Raw genomic sequence first — 26,457 nt, forward strand, 5'->3', positions numbered from 1 at the left:
GTGCCCCCCTCACAGTAGTTATGGCAGATTAGGTGCCCCCTCAGTAGAGATGCCCACTTTTGTGCCCCCTCACTCTAGTTGTGCCCATAAACCCCCCCCCTTCCCCTTTGCCCCCAGTCTGCAGTGTTAGGAAAATAAAAAAAAAACACATACTTACCCTCTTCCCTGATGTTGCGCTGCCACACTGACATCGCACTGCTGGCTGTACTAAAGGCAGTTTCCCGGGCCTTCAGAGCTCCTCCCACAGCCAGCAGCCCGATGTGCGGCCAGCAGAGGGAGCGCTAGAGCTCCTGCTTCACTGATGATCTGGAGACAGCCCGGCAGTGACAAGAACTGCCGGGCCGAGTGTATGTGAGTGAGTGCGCGCGTCCCCCCTCTTCCTCCCACCCCCTCTGCGCAAACCTCCCCCACCTTGCCTCATATTAAACATGTAATGGAGCGCCCTGATGGGGCCCGGCATTGTCACTGTACTTCATGCCGGGCCCCTTCACAGCGCTTCATTACATGTTAGTACAGCGGGCCCCCTCCCCCCGCCGGGCCCGGTCGCAGTCGCACTCCCTGCGACCGCGATCGTTACGCCCCTGAGCATGGTCCATATCACTATATACAGGAAGATGTATAACTTATACCAGCTGTACTTATATAATTATATACAGGAGATGCCCAGGTTATACCAGCATGCTCCATATCACTATATACAAGAAGATGTATAACTTATACCAGCTGTACATATATAATTATATACAGGAGATGCCCAGGTTATACCAGCTGTACATATATAATTATATACAGGAGATACCCAGGTTATACCAGCTGTACATATATAATTATATACAGGAGATGCCCAGGTTATACCAGCATGCTCCATATCACTATATACAAGAAGGTGTATAACTTATAGCAGCTGTACATATATAATTATATACAGGAGATGCCGAGGTTATACCAGCATGGTCCATATCACTATATACAAGAAGATGTATAACTTATAGCAGCTGTACATATATAATTATATACAGGAGATACCCAGGTTATACCAGCATGCTCCATATCACTATATACAAGAAGATGTATAACTGATGCCAGCTGTACATATATAATTATATACAGGAGATACCCAGGTTATACCAGCATGCTCCATATCACTATATACAAGAAGATGTATAACTTATACCAGCTGTACATATATAATTATATACAGTAGATGCCCAGTTTATACCAGCATGCTCCATATCACTATATACAGGAAGATGTATAACTTATACCAGTTGTACATATATAATTATATACAGGAGATACCCAGGTTATAGCAGCATGCTCCATATCACTATATACAGGAAGATGTATAACTTATACCAGCTGTACATATATAATTATATACAGGAGATGCCCGGGTTATACCAGCATGGTCCATATCACTATATACAAGAAGATGCATAACTTATACCAGCTGTATATATATATATATATATATATATATATATATATATAATTATATACAGGAGATGCCCAGGTTATACCAGCATGCTCCATATCACTATATACAGGAAGATGTATACCTTATACCAGCTGTAGATATATAATTATATACAGGAGATACCCAGGTTATACCAGCATGGTCCATATCACTATATACAAGAAGATGTATAACTTATACCAGCTGTATATATATATATATATATATATATATATATATATATATATATATATATAAAATTATATACAGGAGATGCCCAGGTTATACCAGCATGCTCCATATCACTATATACAAGAAGATGTATAACTTATACCAGCTGTACATATATAATTACATAGAGGATATACCCAGGTTATACCAGCATGCTCCATATCACTATATACAGGAAGATGTATAACTTATACCAGCTGTACATATATAATTATATACAGGAGATACCCAGGTTATAGCAGCATGCTCCATATCACTATATACAGGAAGATGTATAACTTATACCAGCTGTACATATATAATTACATAGAGGAGATACCCAGGTTATACCAGCATGGTCCATACTAGTAAGTATAAGGAGATGATTAGACTTCAGGTCAGATCTAACAGTCAGAATTTATTTAGACAGGACCTCAGTGTTGCTTCCATGTTACATGTATAAAAAATTACATACATTGTGCCTTTTTTTGTTACAAAGTGCAATAACGGTTATAGAAATCTCCGGGTTGCAGAACAGACCATTATGGAGACGGGTTTATTAACTTTTCAAAACAGAGTTCAAAATGTCCACCCCTTTCCTATGCATAAATGGTTCAGACTGATTATTGTAATGTTCAGTGTTCTCTCTGTGTGTTTGCAGCTGGGGGGGACTACAAGTCCCAATGGAGTCTTCCATGCTTTAACTTCCAGAGAATGCTGGGACTTGTAGTCCTCCTTAGTTAAAGGATCATCTTATCTAGACATTGTAGTTTTGCAGGATTACAATCAGGACAAGTTCTACACAAATCTGGCAATAAAGGGAATGTGCTCATGTCAGGGCTGTGGAGCTGAACCGCCATCCCAGATAATTCGGGAGGGAACATTTGGCATCGCAGAAGTTTACGGCACTAGGTTCTACTGGATTATTAAGACTAGTCTTGGAATATATCAATGCATGTTAAAGGGGCAGCTGAATTTTTTTGTTACCCATAATATTGATTGAATAACGTTGCATATACTCCACTCACAGCTAAAGCTGCATTCAAAATTTTGCTGACTACCTCACAGATGCAGTGCATTGTGGGGATGATTTCTAGCTAAAAACACTACATGCTACACCATAGTAGGCTGGCAGCCACAGATAATGGAGCATCCATGACGTACAAAAGGAAATTGGCAGCTTTGGATGTGAATGGAGCTCAAATATAGCTCTTAAATCTCTGTATCTCTACCCTTGAAAACCATTGTGATTTTTTCCCCCACTCTAAATAGGTTGATTACCTTTATAATATACATTTAGAGGGACCTAGTTCTTCATAATTCTTGTCCCTATCACATGGCCTTAACATTAAATGCCGAAATTCAGTCTTCCTGCAGCCACCACTAGAGGGAGCTTATGAGCTTACTGCAGACTGGTTATACATTGGAATCAATCATGTATCTGTACATGGTGAGCTCCCCCTAGTGGTGGCAGCTGGAATTTCATCTGCGTGAAGGGAACCAAACAAACCCAAAAAAACCAGCACCAACCCTTATTAAATATTTGGATTAGTATTGGTGTTACATTAATGGTAGGCATTCACATGAAGGGGGTTGATTTATATATTTTTTTTTTTTGGCCTGATAAGATCATGGGTATTTTAGGTAACATAAATTATTTTGAGTGACAACCTCAGGGGTGTAGCTATAATGGGTGCAGATGTAGTAGTCAGACCCTGAGACCTTTGGGAGGACCAATGGCCACACAAGAAAACATCAGTATAACAAATGGCCTATGGTAGGTGAGGGCCCTGTTATTACATAGGGGTCTCTGGACTGCTTCAAAGTCTTGTGGTGTCACATAGAGAAGAGCTTCTGGCGGGTGGGTATGAGCTATGGATCTGGGTTATTTGCTACAATATGGGGAAAATGCAGAACATTTTTGTTTTTCCCCTGCCAGAGTTTTTGTGATACATTTCATCTCCGGGAACACCCAACACACATCGCCCCACGAACATGAGTGGACAGAGGAAACGTTACATATCGTTAATGGACAGCGGGCAAAAAGGCCATAAGTTTACATTTCTAGAATGTAAAAAATAATCTAAAAAAAACTACTGGAACCATCCGGCAGTAAATATATTAACATATTAAATATTGTATTATATCATGTGTAATAAAATCTATTAAAACCGGGGCCAAGGAAGGGGTATTTACAGAGGATCCTTCAGGTACGGGGCAGGATACTCCCTCCCAAAACCACCAAGTCGGAACATATTGCTTAGTGTTTGCCGGAGAAGAGCGCAGGAGGCTTGTATTCTCGAAGGGTCAAGTTTTCGATGTCCGTGATAAGCTAGAATGAATCCTTCATCCACAGAATTCCATCAGGAACGCTGTAGGAACTTGTAAAATTATTGCTGAGAACGTTAATGCCCAAATCCTCCTTAGACAAGTCTTCACCCATGGGTCCTTGAGAAAATCAAAGCTTTTTTTTGTGCTTTCTTCTAGAGTATTAAGGAAGTTTCCCAGAAGTTCCTTCATCTGGAGGAGATCTGCTGGAGGATATTAGGAAGGAGTCATTATTTGGGCTCGTTTGGGAAGAAGTGAGAAGGTCGGAGATTTGCTTGGGAAATAGGATGGGTCAAACTTGGGCTGAGGGAAGGTTAGCAGGAAGGAGACCATACCGGCTGGAGGCTTATCCCGAAGGAAGCTTGACTTGAGTGATGCATTCTGGGAGGACGTACCTAAGTACTGTGAGTAGGCGTTGTATTGGATGGAGCAGCTCCCGTGGCTTCTAACCTTTGAAGGATCCACCTCTCGATTTCTTGGAACACAGAACCAGTCACCTCGGGCAGTTCTTTGTGCAAGGCGTGAAATCCTTTGTCGTAGATCTGCGGAAGGAACAGACATATTTCATATTCTCAAGGCTCCGTATCTAACATAAACTCCTCCTTCACAGAACCACCGCCCAAATGTAGACCATTCACCCTATTACCCCCATTGTTATGTAGGTTACAGTTAGTAGCAGATAAGGGGGAACCTGAGGCTGCTTATGATGAGATGTTCTTGATTTATTAACCCTCTTAGTTGGCAAATGCAAATAAATATGGCCAATATTGGTGCATTAAATAATCCTTTCTCAAAGGGTTGCTCCCTCATCAGCTCAGGACACAGTGACATGGTTAATACAGCTGAAAAAAGACAAAAGTCCATCAAGTTCAACCAAGGGATAGGTGGGGACGCGAATCCCAGAAGAAAGCGAGACTCAGATTTCTACACATTTTCAGAAGCATTACCGTAATTTACTTTTAGGAATTCATCTAAACCCCTTTTAAAACCCGGAGTAAAGAAGCTTTGACGCTTCTGGAGACTGAACTTTTTTGGGTGGGTAGGTAGTCTATCTCTGTCAGATCATGATGGTAAAAAGTACTTCTCTGAAAGAAAATTCCAACTTTCTACGTGAAACATGGATCGCCTTTGTGCTTTGATTTCCATACTTGGTACTTATTTAGTGTTACATGATTTTTATTTTCTATTCACATCCAAAGCTCAATTCTGGGTCAATTCTAGATTCCCTTTTACTATAGAATAATGCATTGTGGGAAGTCAGATGACTGCTGCACACTTGGCGCTAACTTTAGTCAGCAGCATCCAGCAGATTCACTACCGTCTCTTCAGTTGTGATTGGAGAAGAAAGCCTAATTTATCCAAGGATTATCAGCTTATCTATTGCAAATGTCTTAAAGGGGTTTTCTGAATGTTGACCAATGAATGTGATGTCACTGGCCTAGGAAGACGTTGCGGCAGGGGCTCTTCAAACAGCTGATCGGCGGGGGTGCCGGGAGTTGGACTCCCACCAATCAGATACTGATGACCTATCCTGGGAATAGTAAGAATAGTAGATGTAGAGCAGCACCCACGGACCACACCGGAATGCATCAGCCAAACCACGGCCGCAAATCCTCAGCAGCCCACCGAATAGTAGGCTTGACAAAGGCTATGTAGTAGCCGAAACGTTGCTGTTTATTTTTATGGCACACTTTCTGTGAAGTCTGTCCAATAAAGAAGTCGGTGGAGATGCTGACGTTACCTGTTTGTTTGTACTATCCTGGCGATAGGTCATCAGTATTCAACACTTGGACAACCCCTTTAAGTTGGTCATACCCTGTCAGCCAAACAACAGTTATTCCTCCCGAATCCCCCTTCCGTATACACATGCATGCTCAGCTTAGAGGAGTTTGCCTATGTTACCAATAGGGAATAAGCCGCTGCCAGAATTCTCTGGTGCTGGCGGAACTTGAGAACAAAGCAAATTCAACATATCAATCCTTTGTTTCCCCCGAAATCTGCCGTCCGATGAAAGTCAGGACACCCCTATATGCATTAGATGGTCACCCGGTCCCACGATCGTCTACTGTGTATGGCTTTAGTCTGTCTCTGTAAGGTAGGTGTCTTCCCTTGCTTTGTGTGCGCCTCGGCATTAGCATTCATCATGCCTCTATGCACGATGCATTATTAACATCGCACAGACTGCTTTCAGAGTTTAGATTTTGGCTGAAGGTCAAACCCTGAGCTCCTGGAGCCACTCCAGCATCTGGAATCTGTCAGAGAACTACATGAATCCTTCGTGCAAGGTGCTGAGGACTCTTGTAGCTTCAGATTCCCAGATGACTCAAGTGTTCATAGTCCTATATCTTCCCCCTAAATTATCCAGCTTTCCTGGAGTCCTGAATGGCACCCGGCACAGCCAAACCATGATGCATCCCCTGCTGGTGGTGCAGGAAACTGCAACTATGTTCCTTTCACTAGAATGGGCCAATTCTACAATATCCCGCACTGCCGCTATCGTGCTACAATGTATCCAAGCTAGACAATCCTCTGTGAGCTATAAAACAGCCCGGACAACAGACAGATACAATTTACATTTAACGATACATTGTAGCAAATTATCAGGAAATTAGATGCTGTCTAGATTGTATCCAATTGTAGCAAATTTTCAGCTGCGAGAATTATCAGGTTTGTATAGATTTTCAGGATGCAAACCTGTTTCCATTCCCACCTATCAAGAAGTGATCTTGAGAATAGTAAGGAAATGAAAACAGTATATTAGAATAAATTATTATAAATATATTAATAAATTATCAACCTTTGCATTATGCAAGGACTAAAGGTTATTAACATAAGACTGGACAAAACCTTCAACTTCAGGAGAAAAAAAAAATCACTTAAAGGGCCCTATTGGTACACGTTGCAGTTTCAGAGGGACCCCTTAGAATTAGCCGTAGCCAGGGGTGTACCACCAATGAGGCGAGGTGAGGCGGAAGGGGGATTATCTGTTTCTGCAGTATAGTATTGGGCAGCGCAGTGGGCACAGTATGTGGCGCTGTATGACCCTGTATGTTTTGTAGCTTTGTATGTAATGTTTTCCAAGTATGTCTTTAACAGTAGAGCTGGAGGGAAGGGGTTAGGTTAAGAAATTGGCATTGGGGGGTTGGGGGGCAGTTTCAGTTTTCGCCTCAGGCAGCAGAAAGGCTAGGTGCACCCCTGGCCATAGCCTTTGCACTGGAGCACCATGGGCACTGAACTCTATAGATGGACTGATGATAACCGTCCATTAGATGCAACGGTCCCTATCACTTTTGCTCCAGGAGACCTGGTGGTAAAATAATTTCCTTACCTTTAGTGTTTTGTCCTCGCTGGGTACAGTGTCCATCATGAGCTGGGAGCCCCGAATGTCACACAGCTTGTCCGCCGTGCCATGGAAAAGTAGCAGGGGCAGCTTGAAATGAGGAAGAGCTTTCTCCACCAGCGCTGTGGCATTGAGTAGCTGAACCCCAAAACAAACCTTCATTCCTCCATGGTAAACCAAAGGGTCGGTGGCATAGGACTCCACCTAGAGGAAGAAACGGGCAGGGAAAAATCGGATTACTGAAGCCGGCTGAGCGGTCGTGTCAGACAAACCGGTTGCTACGGATACAGCCAGCGTGTCCTAGGACATTCAAATCTTCAGACAATTGTTACCTTGGCACTGAACTGATGGCAAAGAAGGGGCAAGGAGGTCTGCCAGTGGTCATGCTTTGCCATATTAATCAGATTTATGTGGAAACTGACTAGTGCATATCCATATAATCGTCATGGCGGGCCCCGTACTGGTCATCACTCTGCTTTCCCAGACTCCTGAGTAATAAAGCTGCTTAGTTATATGGTAATTACATACCCTGCTCTAGTACTACTAGAAAGATTCACCATTCAGGACTTGGGGGAAGGGGGGGGGGGGCTGGTGAACCTTATTGCGGTTATGGATCTGATGGGGGACCCTACTCCAGATAACATCAGTGAGGCACCCTGTGCCCCCCGCCTCACTACCATACTGATCACAAAGTGTCCTCATGGTCACGTTGGACACAATGGGTGCAGGTGAGAGCGGGACACGGCTGTCACCCTCCGTTAGATGCGGCTGTCAGCTGCTTCATAGCCATGAAATGACTCCTCCAGAATTTCAGACAGCTGCTTCACAGAAAGTGACCCGAGCCTCTGAGACAGACAGAAGAGACATCAGGGCAGGACTGCCTGGAACATAATAAAATACCCAGGAGAAATTCTGGGGATTAGCAGAAGGCACTCCGACTTTATTTGCTCTCTCAACCCTTTTGACTTTGAAACTCTTTGTATTTGCCACAGTCCCGGATAGTTCATGGATTGTCTTCATGCTGCTGAACTGCTGTATCTAAACCTATGCAGAGTGTATCTAAGCTTATTGCCTATTGTCTGTTCACTTGTGTATCTGTGTCTTTCATGTGTGATACTGTCGGCTGAGTGCCTGCATCTAAGGGTCCCTTCACACTAGAGTTAGAGCAATTACGTTGCCGGAACTGCCTGCCGGATCCTGAAATCTGTGTGCAAACGGATACCATTTGTTTCCAGATCCATTTGACAAATGCGATGAAATACCGGATCCATCTCTCCGGTGTCATCCGGAAAAAAACGGATCCGGTTTTTAAGGGTCTGCGCATGGTACCGGGTCCGGCATTAATACATTTCAATGGAAAATAATGCTGGATCCGGCATTCTGGCAAGTGTTCTGGAATTTTGGCCGGAGAAAATACTGCAGCATGCTGAGGTATTTTCTCCGGCCAAATACCGTAAAAGTGACTGAACTGAAGACATCCTGATGCATCCTGAACGGACTGCTTTCCATTCAGAATGCATTAGGACAAAACAGAAGCGTTTTTTTTCCAGTATTGAGCCCCCTACTCAATACCGGAAAACTTTAACGCTAGTGTGAAAGTACCCTTAGTCTTATAATCTGCGGAAATCAAAGCATATCATCTCTGATACTGTCTGGTGAGCGGTGTATCTAAGCCTATCATAATCGATACTGTTTGGTGTGCTACTGTATCTAAGCCTAATATATGTGGTACTGCTGAGCCACTGTATCTAATCCTATCATTGTGATACTGTCTTCTGAGCTTCCGGATCTAAGGCTAGTTTCACACTAGTGCTAGACATCTCCTGCTGAAGATTTCTAGATCAGGCATTGCCAGATGCTACCTAATACCCGCCAGCCCTGTCAGCTGTAACGGGGACCGGCCGAGATCTGGACGCCACCTGGCATATATGACGAGAATCGGCCGGACAAGAACTGCAGCTCACAGCGGTTTCCATCCAGACGTTTCTTGGCATATTTGCTGGATTGTGGCCGAATCTTCACTGGTCCCCATTACAGTTAATGGGGCCCGATAGCAACGCGGTATCTTCCGGCAGTATCGGAAGGCAGAGTCATCCAGCGGGTTATTCCCCGCCAGGACAGCCAGTCGGAAATAAGAGCGCTAGCATGAGACTAGCCTAAGCCTATCATCTGTGATACAGTGCTGTGTATCTAATTCTGTCATGTGTGATACTGCCCCTGCACAGCACTACACCCCCCATCATCAAATGTTACTGGCGTCTAAGGGTGTGCGACAATGATGAGGGTTCCCCACATCTACATTGATATCCTGAGAGGTGCAAGGCAGACCCTCCATAATGAGCGTTCAGCCGAGATCTGAGGAAGGAGCCAGCCTGTAAAATATGAATGAGGATGTAGAATTCACAGCCCGGTGACCTTTTTAACCCCTTGTATCACCGGCTGCAGCAGAATATAGGATAGGTTGCTAAATTGTAAGCTCGTGTCCCAATCAATTAGCTATGTAAGAGCCTCATCAGTGATCTTCATATGTCTTACCTGCGCTGATACATTGTAGCAAACCCTACGTCTGTACAGTCTTTGATGACCACTAGATGGGGACTCCCCTCCGCCTAGGTCTTGTGTGTAATTTGCAGGGAAATTTGGGGTTCTTATCTCTGCTATGGAACAATTTATCCCAGCATGGTCTGGAGGCGCGGTACAGTAGGAAAAGGGGCGACAGGTATGTTGACCAAAGACATTTGATGGTTGTCAGATCCTCCATTACTGCCCCTAGATGAGCAGCGTCGGAGGTCACGTTGGCTGCTTAGCTTTACTTAAAAGGCATCTGTCAGCAGTTTTGTCCCTATGACACTGGATAAACTGTTCCATGTGCACTTGGCAGCTGAAGGCATCTGTGTTGGTCCCATGTTCATATGTGCCCGCATTGCTGAGAAAAATTATGTTTTAATATATGCAAATGAGCCTCTAGGAGCAACGAGGGCGTTACCGTTACACCTAGAGGCTCTGCTCTCTCTGCAACTGCCACACCCTCTGCACCTTTGATTGACAGGACCAGGCAATGAAAACATCACCACACCTGGTCCTGTCAATCAAAGTGCAGAGGGTGCGGCAGTTGCAGAGAGAGCAGAGCCTCTAGGTGTAATGGCAACGCCCCCATTGCTCCTAGAGGCTCATTTGCATATCTTAAAACATCATTTTTCTCAGCGATGCGGGCACATAAGAACATGAGAGCAACACAGATGCCTTCAGCTGCCAAGTGCACATGTAATAGATCAGCCAGTGTCATAGGGACAGAACTGCTGACAGCCACACTATGCTGGCGCCACTTATCTCCTACTAGTACATAATGTACTCACCTCCTGCTTATTCCGGGACACAGAGTTCGGGTCAATGCAGCCAAGAGAGAGGTTGGGCAGAAGGTGGTTCAGTATTTTAGCTGCAAACACCTGTCAAGGGAGTAAATACAAATATACAGAGTGTTATGTCCACGTTGTATAAGGTTCTACCTCCAAAAAAACATAAAATCTTTTCTGAAACTTCAGCAAAAATGCATATATTTCATTTGTCATTTTTTTTTGCAGTGCACAACTAAAAACAGCGCCGCCCCTGTCCATGGGTTGTACATGGTACTGCAGTTCAACTCTATTGCAGTGATTGGGATGGAGCTGCAATGCCACGTGCAACCTGTGGGCAGGTGTGGCGCTGTTTTTGAAAGAAAGCAGCCATGTTTTTCTGAACAATCCCTTTGAAAGAATTGATGCATCTGCCACCTTGTCCGTAGGCTCCGTTAGGGTATATGGATGTCATGGTGTAAAGAGCCACTGAAAAGTGGGGTCTCTCCCGCTCTGGTGGATGCGAGCTGCTCATCTGAATGTCTACCATGTAATATTACAATCCCTTTAAGAACCAAAAGGAATTAAACCCCCTTCAATTCAAGCATCTCCTATATAGGATCCCTCAGGACCCCCGCAGAGTCACTCACCTTAAAGGACGTGGCCGATTCAGGATTTGGTAAAACCAATGGGGAAATCAAGATCACCCCGGAAAACTCTGCCGGACGCTCGTTAGCCATTAAAATGCTAATGGCCCCACCCTGGAATAGAAGAAGCACACATCCATAAGTCCAATACTCTGGCCCTCTGTTGCCCATAGCAAACCCATAATCTGACATGTAGTTTATAGTTTTTATTTAAACTTTTTTACAGTTTTTGAGACAATCCCGTGAACTCGGCCACGCAAGGAGTGGGGTTTATGTAAGCCCTGGACCAATGCGGCTGTTGTGTGCATTCTGGGCAATTTTGGGGGCGTCCAAGGGACGGGACTTAAATGTCCCAATTTTTTCTTTTCACCTTTTATGGGACTCTGACCTCCTTTTAGGTGCCAGGACCTGGGGGCTGACTGCAATCTCTGCATAGGTTCTGGCCATTAAAGGGGTTGTCCCTCGTAGGATAAGGAATAAGGGTCTGATCTGCGGTGGTCCAATCTATTGATATAGAACGAGGACCAGTGCCCGCCATTTGAATGAAGCGGCAGATACGTATGGGTGTCCACCGCTCCATTCAACTCAGCTATCACCGACAACCTCACATGCGTGACCACTGCTCCATTCAAGCTGGGGATCATGGGCCCTTGTTCTCGTAATTGGCAGGGGCCCCATCTGATCAGATGCTTATGCCCTATATCCTGTGGCTAGGGGATAAGTTGTCTTAATAGGACAACCCCTTTAAAAAAAAGATGCAATAAAGCTTTCCTTGACTCCTGAACAGCAGACCTGAAAGCTGGGACGGCCATAACCGGTTGTCACCCAGATACATTACTTAAAGGGATATTCCCATCTCAAAAAATTATTGCATAGCCTCCAACCCCCTCCCTCTTGGATGCTCCGTCAAGAGGTGGTTGGGACAAGGGAAAGAGCGTACCCGGGTCTGCTCAGCTCTTTCCGTAGTCTCGACCACCTTTGACCACTGCATCCAGTCAGGAGTAGTGAGGTGTGGCATCAGGGTGGTGCCTTGAAATTGGAAGACCCCTTGAAAGGGATCCCAGAATGATAACTCACCATCCATTCATAGGAAAGGTGAGAAAGGCCGGTTTCGGATGAGGTCTAACCACTAAGACTCCCACCAATGAGAACGGGGAGCCAATGACCCCCTGGAGCAGGGATTCCGCTAGAGGATGAAGAGAGCAGCATTGCACATGCTCGACCACCACACCATTCAAACAGGGGACATGAGACCCCAGTACTTGTAGATGGTGGGGATGTGACTGCTGGGATGGGTTATAAGTGATCTGTTGTCCTGCTAGGACAACCCCTTTAAGAGCTTATATTTACAAGCATTTTTTTTTTATTTAAAGGGGAAGTGTCCTGTAAAGTCCTGAGAAGTATGAGAAAGATGGGGGTCAGTGTATGAATGCAGAAACACAGGCGGTTTCTCTGACTGGAGCAGCTGTCATTAACATCATCTGTTACGGGGGTGCAGGCAGCCTCCGATAAGGCTCAAGCAACACAACTCAAGTCCAAGGCATCGTTCACGCCTGATCACCCGCTCATTACTAATTAATAGACGCGCCAGAGCTTTTAGGTTTAAAATTTGATTAGAACGCACTGCAGCCACCGACATCATAATCCTCCTAGGTCAGATGAAAGAGAGGAAGACGGAGCCGCCATGTTAACCCCCCCCCCCCCCCCCCCCCCCCCCCCCCCCGTCCCCCCGTCCTCAGCCTTGTGCACATTTCTCATTCTTCACAGTTTTCAAGATCTCCGCTTGCTGTCAGTGCATAAAACTATTCACAGATTGGTTGAAAACCTGTCCTGAGTGAGTCCAGCTCCTAGAAGCAGCGCACGGTCACGAGGGGTCTATACAGTGGATGGGGGGCTTACCATGGAGTGTCCGCAGATGAACATAGGCAGATCGGGAAAGACTTTCCTCACAAGGTCCACGTGCTGCAGGCCGTCCCTGACATAAATCTGGAAGTCAGACACAATCATCCTCTCCCCTTCGCTCTGACCATGGCCGACTGTAAGGGAAAGAAAAGCAGAAAGATGCAAATTGTTAACCCCTCCGTATGAAGCCATGAAGAACATTTTCCCCAAAAATACAAAATCCCCAGTGAATATCAGCGCATCAGTTATAGCGGTGCATGGGAAAGTTGGGGCGGTGACCAATATGGCCGCCATTACACTTCACACAGTGGTAGTTACCCAACACGAGTCATGACCAGTAGGTCTACTGGCGATACATCCTTGTCCCCGTTTCTCCAGTTTTGCATCAATGCACAGCCAGGCTGATGGGAGTTGTTGGCTGAACTGAAGTGAGTTGTATTGTGTATGTAAATTTGTAGGAAAAAAATAGGTCTTCTGCGGGATCTACCCATTATCTGTCCGCGTCCTGCACAGTATAAAGGCTTGGAAACATCCTGTCGAATCAACTTGGCATGGAAAGGGTAAATCAGTTTTCCCCAGAGATGGAAGGAATTTCACATGTTTTTTAGACAGGGAAGAATGAAAACTAGAAAGATTACAAAAGTAAAAGGCCAAAAAGTAAAAATAATCAGACACACCCGGCACTTGTGCGGGAAATCCACAGATCTGTATGCTGCAGAAAAAACACCAGTAATGTAAATAACACATGGCAGATATGGAGCCAAGTATTCACTGTGGGGGGTCATCACAATCACAAACCCCATAAACAAATACATACTAAATAAATACAGCTCTTAAACCAGACCAGAACCGCTAACTACAACCCCCAGACCAGAATCGCTAACTACAACCCCCAGACCAGAACCGCTAACTACAACCCCCAGATCAGAACCGCTAACTACAACCCCCAGATCAGAACCGCTAACTACAGCCCCCAGATCAGAACCGCTAACTACAACCCCCAGACCAGAACCGCTAACTACAACCCCCAGACCAGAACCGCTAACTACAACCCCCAGACCAGAACCGCTAACTACAACCCCCAGACCAGAACAGCTAACTACAACCCCCAGACCAGAACTGCTAACTACAACCCCCAGATCAGAACTGCTAACTACAACCCCCAGATCAGAACTGCTAAATACAGCCCCCAAGATTAGAACTGCTAAATACAGCCCCCAGATCATAACCGCTAACTACAACCCCCAGACCAGAACCGCTAACTACAACCCCCAGACCAGAACCGCTAACTACAACCCCCAGACCAGAACCGCTAACTACAACCCCCAGATCAGAACCGCTAACTACAACCCCCAGACTAGAACCGCTAACTACAACCCCCAGACCAGAACCGCTAACTACAACCCACAGATCAGAACCGCTAAACACAGCCCCCAGACCCACTAAGTACAGCTCCCAGACCAGCACACAAAACAGAGCCCCCAGACCAGAACTGCCAACTACAGCCCCCAGACCAGCACACAAAACAGAGCCACCAGAACTGCCAACTACAACCCCCAGACCAGAACCACTAAGTACAGCCCCCAGACCAGAACCACTAAGTACAGCCCCCAGACCAGAACCACTAAGTACAGCCCCCGAGCAAAACCACTATATACACCCCCCAGTCCAGAAACACAAAATACAGGCCCCAGACCAGAACAGCTAACTACAGCCCCCAGATCAGAACCACTCACTACAGCCCCCGGATCAGAACTACTAAATAACCACTCAAAATTAATACAGACTCTAGATAAAAAACCTTAAATAAATGCAGACACAAGACCAGACTCCATAAATAGTCACGAGATACACCCCCTACATAAATACAGAACCCAGAGAAGACTCCCTGAAATAGACACTAAATAGAGACACCAGAACCCCTAAGCTAATACAGACCCCAAACTAGACCCTCTAAATAAATACAGACCCCAGACCAGACTCCTAGATAAATATACAGACTTTGCAGACTCTTTTTCCCTGATTCCTGCAACGTAGTCCTGCCACACTCCTTCAATAGCTGTCTGACAAACGCCATTTGACCACCAGTTATTCTTTCCGGACCCTCAATGGGGAAAAAGGAGCAAGATGCTGCAGACATAGAAACATAGAAACATAGAATGTGTCGGCAGATAAGAACCATTTGGCCCATCTAGTCTGCCCAATATATCTGAATCCTATGAATAGTCCCCGGCCCTATCTTATATGAAGGATAGCCTTATGCCTATCCCATGCATGCTTAAACTCCTTCACTGTATTTGCAGCTACCACTTCTGCATGAAGGCTATTCCATGCATCCACTACTCTCTCAGTAAAGTAATACTTCCTTATATTACTTTTAAACCTTTGCCCCTCTAATTTAAAACTGTGTCCTCTTGTGGTAGTTTTTCTTCTTTTAAATATGCTCTCCTCCTTTACCGAGTTGATTCCCTTTATGTATTTAAAAGTTTCTATTATATCCCCTCTGTCTCTTCTTTCTTCCAAGCTATACATATTAAGGTCCTTTAACCTTTCCTGGTAAGTTTTATCCTGCAATCCATGTACTAGTTTAGTAGCTCTTCTCTGAACTCTCTCTAGAGTATCTATATCCTTCTGGAGATATGGCCTCCAGTACTGCGCACAATACTCCAAGTGAGGTCTCACCAGTGTTCTGTACAGCGGCATAAGCACTTCACTCTTTCTACTGCTTATACCTCTCCCTATACATCCAAGCATTCTGCTAGCATTTCCTGCTGCTCTATAACATTGTCTTCCCACCTTTAAGTTTTCTGAAATAATTACTCCTAAATCCCTTTCCTCAGATACTGAGGTCAGGACTGTGTCAAATATTCTATATTCTGCCCTTGGGTTTTTACGCCCCAGGTGCATTATCTTGCACTTATCCACATTAAATTTCAGTTGCCAGAGTTCTGACCATTCTTCTAGTTTTCCTAAATCCTTTTCCATTTGGCGTTTCCCTCCAGGAACATCAACCCTGTTACATATCTTTGTGTCATCAGCAAAAAGACAAACCTTACCATCGAGGCTTTTTGCAATATCACTTATGAAGATATTAAACAAAATCGGTCCCAGTACAGATCCCTGTGGAACCCCACTGGTAACATTACCTTGTTTTGAATGTTCTCCATTGACTACAACCCTCTGTTGTCTGTCACTCAGCCACTGCCTAATCCACTCAACAATATGGGAGTCCATGCTCAATGACTGCAGTTTATTGATAAGTCTTCTATGTGGGACAGTGTCAAAAGCCTTACTAAAATCTAGATATGCGATGTCTACTGCACCTCCACCGTCTATTATTCTATTCACCCAGTCAAAAAAATCTATAAGATTTGTTTGACATGATCTCCCTGAAGTAAACCCATGTTGTTTTTCATCTTGCAATCCATGGGATTTTAGATGTTCCACAATCCTATCCTTTAATAGGGTTTCCATTAATTTGCCTACTATTGATGTCAGACTCACTGGTCTATAGTTGCTCGATTCCTCCCTACTACCTTTCTTGTGAATGGGCACGACATTTGCCAATTTCCAATCTTCCGGGACGACTCCTGTTACTAATGATTGGTTAAATAAATCTGTTAACGGTTTTGCCAGCTCACCACTAAGCTCTTTTAAAAATTTTGGGTGTATCTCATCAGGCCCCTGTGACTTATTTGTCTCTTTACTTTAGACAGCAAACTTAGAACATCTTCCTCTGTAAAGACACATGCATCAAACGATTTAATAGTCATCCTTTCTAGTGGAGGTCCTTCTCCTTCTTTTTCTTTTGTAAAAACTGAACAGAAGTATTCATTAAGGCAGTCGGCTAGCCCTTTATTCTCTTCTACATACCTTCCGTCTTTTGTTTTTAATTTAGTTATTCCTTGTTTTAATTTCCTTTTTTCATTTATATATCTGAAGAATGTCTTATCCCCTTTTTTCATAGACTGAGCTAGTTTTTCTTCTGCCTGCGCTTTAGAAGTTCTTATAACTTGCTTGGCCTCTTTCTGCCTAATCTTGTAGATTTCCTTATCTTCATTGCTCTGGGTTTTTTTATAATTACAAAATGCTAGCTTTTTATTTTTAATGATTTGTTTCCGCTGAGTACCACAGTGATCTCTTCCTTTTTTTGCTTTTACTGACAAGTCTAATGCAATTTTCTGTTGCCTTCAATAATGCACCTTTTAAGTAGTCCCATTTCTCCTGGACTCCACTTTTGTTTTTGTGTGGTGGGACTCTTTCACAGTTCTTATATTAAACCACACTGACTGGTGATCACTAGATCCCAAGGTTTCGCCTACAATGACATCATATACCGAATCCCCATTTGTGAATACCAAATCCAAAATGGCCTCCCTCCGGGTTGGCTCCTCAACCACTTGTTGTAGAGATAACCCCAGTAGGGAATTTAGAATATCTGTACTCCTGGTAGAACTTGCTATTTTGGTTTTCCAGTTTATATCTGGAAGATTGAAATCTCCCATAATGATAACTTCTCCTTTCATTGTCATTTTAGCTATTTCTTCAACTAGTAGATCATCTAGTTCTTTAACTTGACCAGGTGGTCTATATATCACACCTACACGAGTTACTGCATGGTTAGCAAACTGCAACGTAACCCAAACTGACTCTATGTTGGCCTCACCAACTTGTATTAGGTTAGATTTAATGCTATCTTTCACATACAGGGCCACTCCTCCTCCTTTCTTGCCTTCTCTGTCTCTTCTGTATAAAGAGTACCCTGGTATGGTTATGTCCCAGTCATTTCTTTCATTAAACCATGTCTCCGTAACAGCCACTAAATCTACATTCTCAGATGCCATTATTGACCCAAGTTCATTGATTTTTTTACCTAAACTGCGAGCATTTGTAGACAGGACTCTGAGCTTATCATTTCTTAACCTCAGTGCTTCTGACCTGTTCTGGCATTGTTTCGGGGGGCAATTGGACTCTTTTATTTTCACTCTTTTGCCCCCCCTTCCTAGTTTAAATACTCTTTCGCAAATTCTTGGAGTTGTTCACTAAGTACATTTGTTCCTTTGAGAGAAAGATGCAAACCATCTTTTTTGTACAGTTCCTTTCTATTCCAAGTAGAGCTATCATGAGAAACAAAGCCAAATCCTTGCTCTTGACACCATTTACCAAGCCATATGTTGAACTCCTTTATGCTCCTCTGCCTATCATTCTGAACATTATGCACAGGCAGAACTTCAGAAAATGAAATGGTGGATGCAAAATCCTGTACGTCATTACCAAGTGTGATAAAAGATTTTTTCACCTCTGACACTTCATTGCAAGCCAGGTCATTTGTCCCTAGATGGACAAGACACCTACATTTCTGGTGATGGCTTATCTCCCTTGAGAACATAGGATCAGGCATAGTGAAATTCAACATGCTCAGCCCTTTTTATTTCCCTGAACGTATTCCAAATGTCAGCTGATCACATCATACTTATTAGATGGTCTGGTCCGTCAGTCTCATCTAAAATTGCTTTACTTGGCCACCATCAGTCTAAAGTGTATGGCCACAGCCTTCTTCATAGTTTACAGAGGCACCTAGAAGTGAAGACAGCGGCAGGAGATGTGAGGAACGGGTGCCCAGGAGACTTGATGGCTCTCCTAGCAGCCCAAGTGGTCTCCCCATTGTTGGGAACCTACCAAAAATGTTGGTAAGTTGACAAGCATCTATTACAGTCCATTCTATATATTACACTAATAGCACAGTATAAAATAAGCTCCTGAGCTCCCCCTAGTGGTGGCTGCAGGCAGACAGGCTTTTATCATCTACCTCCATACAGGAGATGTGTATCAAAAAAACCAAGCTCAGACCGCTATAAAGATACATTATAAAATTGATCAGCGCAAGATTTTGGTCTTGAAAACAATATGACAGTAAAAGTTTGTGGATTTGGGGAGGTGGGGGGGGGGGGGGGGGGGGTTACAGTGTTACAGCCACACAGCACATTATGCAGGAGCGGAACCTGATGTTAGGTTGAGCCAGTTACAGCTAATTTCCCATTTTTAGGTTTTGATGAAAGTTTTGACAACTTCTGTAAATATTCAGCGGTAAACCTTACACCTGCAAAATCTATAACAAGAGATGAAAAGTATGTGCTAATTAATACGCGGCGCCCGCTCAGGGCCTAGACTGCAAATTAGCCAGAAGTTACCGCTCTTGCACTCGGAATAAAGTTGAAATAACTGATAACATAAATATCCTATTCTATATAAGTCACCCAGCTTTCCAGACACCCGAAATGGCAAATCATGGTAATTTAGCCTCTGCCCTGTTCCTGTAGAACTGCATATCTGCCACGCAGGTGACAACCTCGGAATGGACGCCAACAGGGGATTAGATATAGGAAAAGGTCACACCCAGGCTCCGGTGCTTGAGGGGCCCCTCTGTCTTATAAGAAGATGGTGGGGGCCCTTTTACAGAATGTGCATTGAAGGGTCCTGCAAGGAACTGTCTGCTCTGGTTGGTTATTCTGCAGTTTATTCTGTCTGGCATCTTTGTTTCATTCAGAGATAAGCAGACCCAAGGTTTCTGGCAGCCGCTTATCCCAACTCAAAATAACATGTAAGCTTGGCTGATCTGAACTGTCACATATATGGGAGGTATGTACTTCAAGGTATGTACATTTATGGCCACTGTCAGTTTCAGGTGCGGTTGGTGGAGTTTATGACCAGTGGCTGGGCCCCCTGATGGGTCTTCTGGAGGGTCAGTCCGAACCCTGCATATCATTTTGCAGACCTAAAGATATAATTTCTTTATTTATTCTATGTCTATTTTAGATACTTTTTGGGTCACATAAAAAGTGTGATCCCGGCCGCCTCCTCCTCGTATGATCACTGACCGTGAGTAACGACGGGACATAAATTACAGGCTTATGATTAACTGGGTGGCGGGCAGCCATAATCCTGGGGGGAAGCATTCAACGCAGGTATCAGGGAAGGACTATAAAAACATATATATAAAACTTTACCCACACCCAGCGACTCTAGACACCCTGAGAGGCAAATCAGCCTAGTTATAGAGCGAGGATATGCCATAAATGATAAGGGGCTGCCCCAGCAAAATTTTTGTAAAACCCCCAAGGCACGAAAATTGCAGCAAAAAGATAAAAATAAAATGAGACTTCTGCAACAACAACCTAAGGAAAATCTGCGTACTATTAGGAGGGTTCTGCAACGCCAAGCAGAGCCATGACAGGCAAGGGTTAATGCGTAAACAGCAAAAATAATGATCCCACTTGGTATGAAACGGTCGACGGTGCACAAATGACTCCCCCCTCCTCTAATGAGCTGTTGAAATGAGTCGGGTTAGCCGGCTTCTTCGCATTTAGTTCTGACTCGGTCAGCACCATCGACAGTAATTTACAGCACAGCCAGAATGTCCATCTCTGCGGTAACAGCATATTGCAGCAGGGGCTAAATTTTATGTGGGAGAGTAAAGATTTTCTGCACCATGATACACTTAACATATAGAATTAGCTTACATAAAAGTCTCACTGTGCACATACATTATTTACCGTATCCTGTACTGATCCTGAGTTACATACTGTATTATACTCCAGAGCTGGACTCACTATTCTGCTGGTGGAGTCACTGTGCACATACATTACTTATCCTGTACTGATCCTGAGTTACATCCTGTATTATACTCCAGAGCTGGACTCACTATTCTGCTGGTGCAGTCACTGTGTACATACATTACTTATCCTGTACTGATCCTGAGTTACATCCTGTATTATACTCCAGAGCTGCACTCACTATTCTGCTGGTGGAGTCACTGTGTACATACAGTACTTATCCTGTACTGATCCTGAGTTACATCCTGTATTATACTCCAGAGCTGCACTCACTATTCTGCTGGTGCAGTCACTGTGTACATACATTACTTATCCTGTACTGATCCTGAGTTACATTCTGTATTATACTCCAGAGCTGCACTCACTATTCTGCTGGTGCAGTCACTGTGTACATACATTACTTATCCTGTACTGATCCTGAGTTACATCATGTATTATACTCCAGAGCTGCACTCACTATTCTGCTGGTGGAGTCACTGTGTACATACATTACTTATCCTGTACTGATCCTGAGTTACATCCTGTATTATACTCCAGAGCTGCACTCACTATTCTGCTGGTGCAGTCACTGTGTACATACATTACTTATCCTGTATTGATCCTGAGTTACATCCTGTATTATACTCCAGAGCTGCACTCACTATTCTGCTGGTGCAGTCACTGTGTACATACATTACTTATCCTGTACTGATCCTGATTTACCTGTATTATACTCCAGGGCTGCACTCACTATTCTGCTGGTGCAGTCACTGTGTACATACATTACTTATCCTGTACTGATCCTGAGTTACATCATGTATTATACTCCAGAGCTGCACTCACTATTCTGCTGGTGGAGTCACTGTGTACATACATTACTTATCCTGTACTGATCCTGAGTTACATCATGTATTATACTCCAGAGCTGCACTCACTATTCTGCTGGTGGAGTCACTGTGTACATACATTACTTATCCTGTACTGATCCTGAGTTACATCATGTATTATACTCCAGAGCTGCACTCACTATTCTGCTGGTGGAGTCACTGTGTACATACATTACTTATCCTGTACTGATCCTGAGTTACATCCTGTATTATACTCCAGAGCTGCACTCACTATTCTGCTAGTGGAGTCACTGTGTACATACATTACTTATCCTGTACTGATCCTGAGTTACATCCTGTATTATACTCCAGAGCTGCACTCACTATTCTGCTAGTGGAGTCACTGTGTACATACATTACTTATCCTGTACTGATCCTGAGTTACATCATGTATTATACTCCAGAGCTGTACTCACTATTCTGCTGGTGGAGTCACTGTGTACATACATTACTTATCCTGTACTGATCCTGAGTTACATCCTGTATTATACTCCAGAGCTGCACTCACTATTCTGCTGGTGCAGTCACTGTGTACATACATTACTTATCCTGTATTGATCCTGAGTTACATCCTGTATTATACTCCAGAGCTGCACTCACTATTCTGCTGGTGCAGTCACTGTGTACATACATCACATTACTTATCCTGTACTGATCCTGATTTACCTGTATTATACTCCAGGGCTGCACTCACTATTCTGCTGGTGCAGTCACTGTGTACATACATTACTTATCCTGTACTGATCCTGAGTTACATCATGTATTATACTCCAGAGCTGCACTCACTATTCTGCTGGTGGAGTCACTGTGTACATACATTACTTATCCTGTACTGATCCTGAGTTACATCATGTATTATACTCCAGAGCTGCACTCACTATTCTGCTGGTGGAGTCACTGTGTACATACATTACCTATCCTGTACTGATCCTGAGTTACATCCTGTATTATACTCCAGAGCTGCACTCACTATTCTGCTGGTGCAGTCACTGTGTACATACATTACTTATCCTGTACTGATCCTGAGTTACATCCTGTATTATACTCCAGAGCTGCACTCACTATTCTGCTGGTGCAGTCACTGTGTACATACATTACGTATCCTGTATTGATCCTGAGTTACATCCTGTATTATACTCCAGAGCTGCACTCACTATTCTGCTGGTGCAGTCACTGTGTACATACATTACTTATCCTGTACTGATCCTGAGTTACATCCTGTATTATACTCCAGAGCTGCACTCACTATTCTGCTTGTGCAGTCACTGTGTACATACATTACTTATCCTGTACTGATCCTGAGTTACATCCTGTATTATACTCCAGAGCTGCACTCACTATTCTGCTGGTGCAGTCACTGTGTACATACATCACATTACTTATCCTGTACTGATCCTGATTTACATCCTGTATTATACTCCAGAGCTGCACTCACTATTCTGCTGGTGCAGTCACTGTGTACATACATACATTACTCATCCTGTATTGATCCTGAGTTACATCCTGTATTACACTCCAGAGCTGCACTCACTATTCTGCTGGTGGAGTCACTGTGTACATACCTTACATTACTTATCCTGTACTGATCCTAAGTTACATCCCTTATTATACTCCAGAGCTGCACTCACTATTCTGCTGGAGATGAGATTGTAAGGGACAGCATCTTCTTGGCTTAAGCCTGTTTGCCCACAGGGACTCCACGTGTCACCAAACAATGTCTGTGCACAACAATATCTTCTGCATGGACCCCGGTCACAGGACAGTGTCTCTAGGGGCCACATATATCATAAAAGCCATCACACAGGGGAAACGCCATTTCCCACTGCACCCGTGTTCATAAATATCTCTCAGTAAATGTTGCTGATTCATATTGGTTAATGGGACATTTTCCATCTAGTCTGTCACGTTAGCCGCAGACCTCCGCTGAGCTCCAATGCTGGGGGAGAGGGTGTCAGCTGTGTTTTCTCCATCTGTAAGGAGGGCTGGGGAGCAGTAATCTGCTAATTAGAGGAGCAGTGATATTAATATAATGATGGCGCCAACCACTTAATCCATCCAATGCACCCATAACCCGAAAGCGGCTGTGTTAGCAAAGTTTTGGAGTGCACGGAGCACAGACTGCCCAGCTGCAGTAATAGAGGGAACCATGCGGTCCATGCTGGAAGGCCTGCGCTCTTCCCTTAAAGAAGATATGATGGGCCTACTGAGGGAATTTAAGCGCGCACTACAGAACCGAGGGGAGCGCATATGTTACGTGGAAGGAAAGATGGCAGAATTCGCCGCCTCCCACAATGCTTTGATCAATGCCCATGATGCAATGGAGGAAGATCTCCAGAATAATGTACGCCTACGAGGGGTCCTGGAATCGGTCGGCTTTGGAAGCGCTCCATAAAAGTCTTCTTAAAGCAGCCATTCCCGCTGTGTCGGAGATGGACTTACTCATTGACCGTATACACGGGATCCCTAAGCCAAAAGGGTTGGATCCCTCACTCATTAAGGCAGAATCCTGCACCTACAGATCTGTTACAAGGAATCTCCGTGTTCCCTGACCTCCCATGTTGGCCAAACAAAAGGAATTTGCCCCATTTACCAAGATTCTGAGAGAGCGTCCTATCCGACACCGTTGGGGCTTCTGCTTACCTATGAAGGGGCTCAACGTGTCTGCCTCACACCGCAAGAACACGCGCAAGCTTCATGGATGGGGCTTTCTTCCCACTCTACCACAACTCCCTAAAGATGTGTTCGCCAGGCCAGACAAGATCGCCCCTGAATGGGAGGCTGCTTGAAGGGGGCACGACATGTAAGAGACTTCGACGTGAATTAACCCCTCGCTGTCGGCTCTCTCCTGTTGAGGAGATCTTTCCTCTGAGTAGACAACTCAGAACAAACATTTTTGGGCTTTTTGCCATACAGTTTTTTTATAGTTTTGACTCTTTTTTCCTTTCTTTTTTTCTTTTTTTTTTTTGTCTTTCAGGCAGCATATACTTGAAAGAGCCCAGCCTGTATTTGCCGGGTATTACTGTGCATGGCATTTCACAAAGCCCTTATAAAAAAAAAAAAAACTTTAAAATATATTAAACCAGGCATAGTTCCTATTGGGGTTGATCCTGCTGATTAAAAGGATGCCTGTCTTTTGAATATCAGCTGTGACATCCAAAAAAAGGCCTTTTGTGGGTTTGGTGCTGCTGACAGTTGCTGTTTCATACATTTGGCGCGTCTTACACCACCTTATTTTTTATTTGGTTTTTACAAGACTGGTTTAAAAGGTGTTGTACCTGGTGCACCAGAGGGGGTGACGCATGACACAGGGTGTTCCATTGTGTGTCATGCTTCACTCCCTCAGGCTTTACAGGATGTACAACAAAGTGTGTCAGTTTTGCCTGGAGAATTTTTTGAAGTGTAGGTCGCGTGCTAAGTAATTGCAACAATGTATCAGTGTAGGTAAAAATGTATCAAATGTATAGCTCAAAGGAGTCCTCAACATGTGCTCCTATTTATGCATGTTATGCACTTACAGTATATAGCGCTCCTATATTCCTCAGCGCTTTACAGACATTAGCATCAAGCTGTCCCTAATGGGGCCCCAGTGCTAACCACTGAGCCACCACGCTGCCCATATAAAGCTATGGGTTGGCTGCCACAGACAGCAGGTGACACCAGTTGATCGCCAGGCTTTCCTTCCACACTTTGTTCATTTTATTCCGCAGAGATTTAAAATCGTCATCAGGAAGGGACGTCGTTAGCTGATGCAATATCTAGGTGGAGGCCATAGCGGGTTAGCCGAACCAGGATTCGTCCCACTGAATGCGGCTCATCCACATGCAGACCTGCAGCAGTTGCAGTTGAAATCTGCTGCAGAAATTAGAGTGACAGCATCGTATTTCTGCAGCGGATCCACGAAAAATTACATGTGAGATATTTCAAAAGTGTATTTCGCCACATGAACATATCCTTCAAGACAAGCACCGACTCCACGTGTGAATGATGCCTGAATGGATTTTTGGGCCTCTTTCAGACATCCGTGATGACACCCATGACCAGATAGTCAGAGGTTCATCCGTGTAGGATCTGTGTGTCTGTTTTTTGCCCTCTGTGTTTCACGGGGGGGGGGGGGGGGGGGGGGGGGGGGGGCGCTGACAAAAATGATCATTGGGATATACAGTACAGACCAAAAGTTAGGACACACCTTCTCATTCAAAGAGTTTTCTTTATTTTCATGACTATGAAGGCATCAAAACTATGAATTAACACATGTGGAATTATATACATAACAAACAAGTGTGAAACAACTGAAAATTGTCATATTCTAGGTTCTTCAAAGTAGCCACCTTTAGCTTTGATTACTGCTTTGCACACTCTTGGCATTCTCTTGATGAGCTTCAAGAGGTAGTCCCCTGAAATGGTTTTCACTTCACAGGTGTGCCCTGTCAGGTTTAATAAGTGGGATTTCTTGCCTTATAAATGGGGTTGGGACCATCAGTGGCGTTGAGGAGAAGTCAGGTGGATACACAGCTGATAGTCCCTACTGAATAGACTGTTAGAATTTGTATTATGGCAAGAAAAAAGCAGCTAAGTAAAACGAGTGGCCATCATTACTTTAAGAAATGAAGGTCAGTCAGTCAGCCGAAAAATTGGGAAAACTTGAAAGTAAGGGCTATTTGACCATGAAGGAGAGTGATGGGGTGCTGCGCCAGATGACCTGGCCTCCACAGTCACTGGACCTGAACCCAATCGAGATGGTTTGGGGTGAGCTGGACCGCAGA

General features: G+C 44.2%; 1 protein-coding gene across 1 annotated transcript in view; it reads right to left on the reverse strand.

The window, feature by feature from the left end:
- Positions 1–2,064: 2,064 nt before the first annotated feature.
- Positions 2,065–26,457, reverse strand: part of MGLL (monoglyceride lipase) — a 51,151-nt gene continuing 26,758 nt past the window's right edge. The window contains 6 exon segments of the mRNA XM_040408585.1: positions 2,065–4,197; positions 4,390–4,536; positions 7,323–7,538; positions 10,691–10,780; positions 11,317–11,427; positions 13,213–13,349. Coding sequence (XP_040264519.1) covers positions 4,390–4,536; positions 7,323–7,538; positions 10,691–10,780; positions 11,317–11,427; positions 13,213–13,349 — 701 coding nt within the window. The 3' untranslated portion in view covers positions 2,065–4,197.

Source organism: Bufo bufo, chromosome 9 (assembly GCF_905171765.1).
Source record: "Bufo bufo chromosome 9, aBufBuf1.1, whole genome shotgun sequence".
Classification (NCBI taxonomy): domain Eukaryota; kingdom Metazoa; phylum Chordata; class Amphibia; order Anura; family Bufonidae; genus Bufo; species Bufo bufo.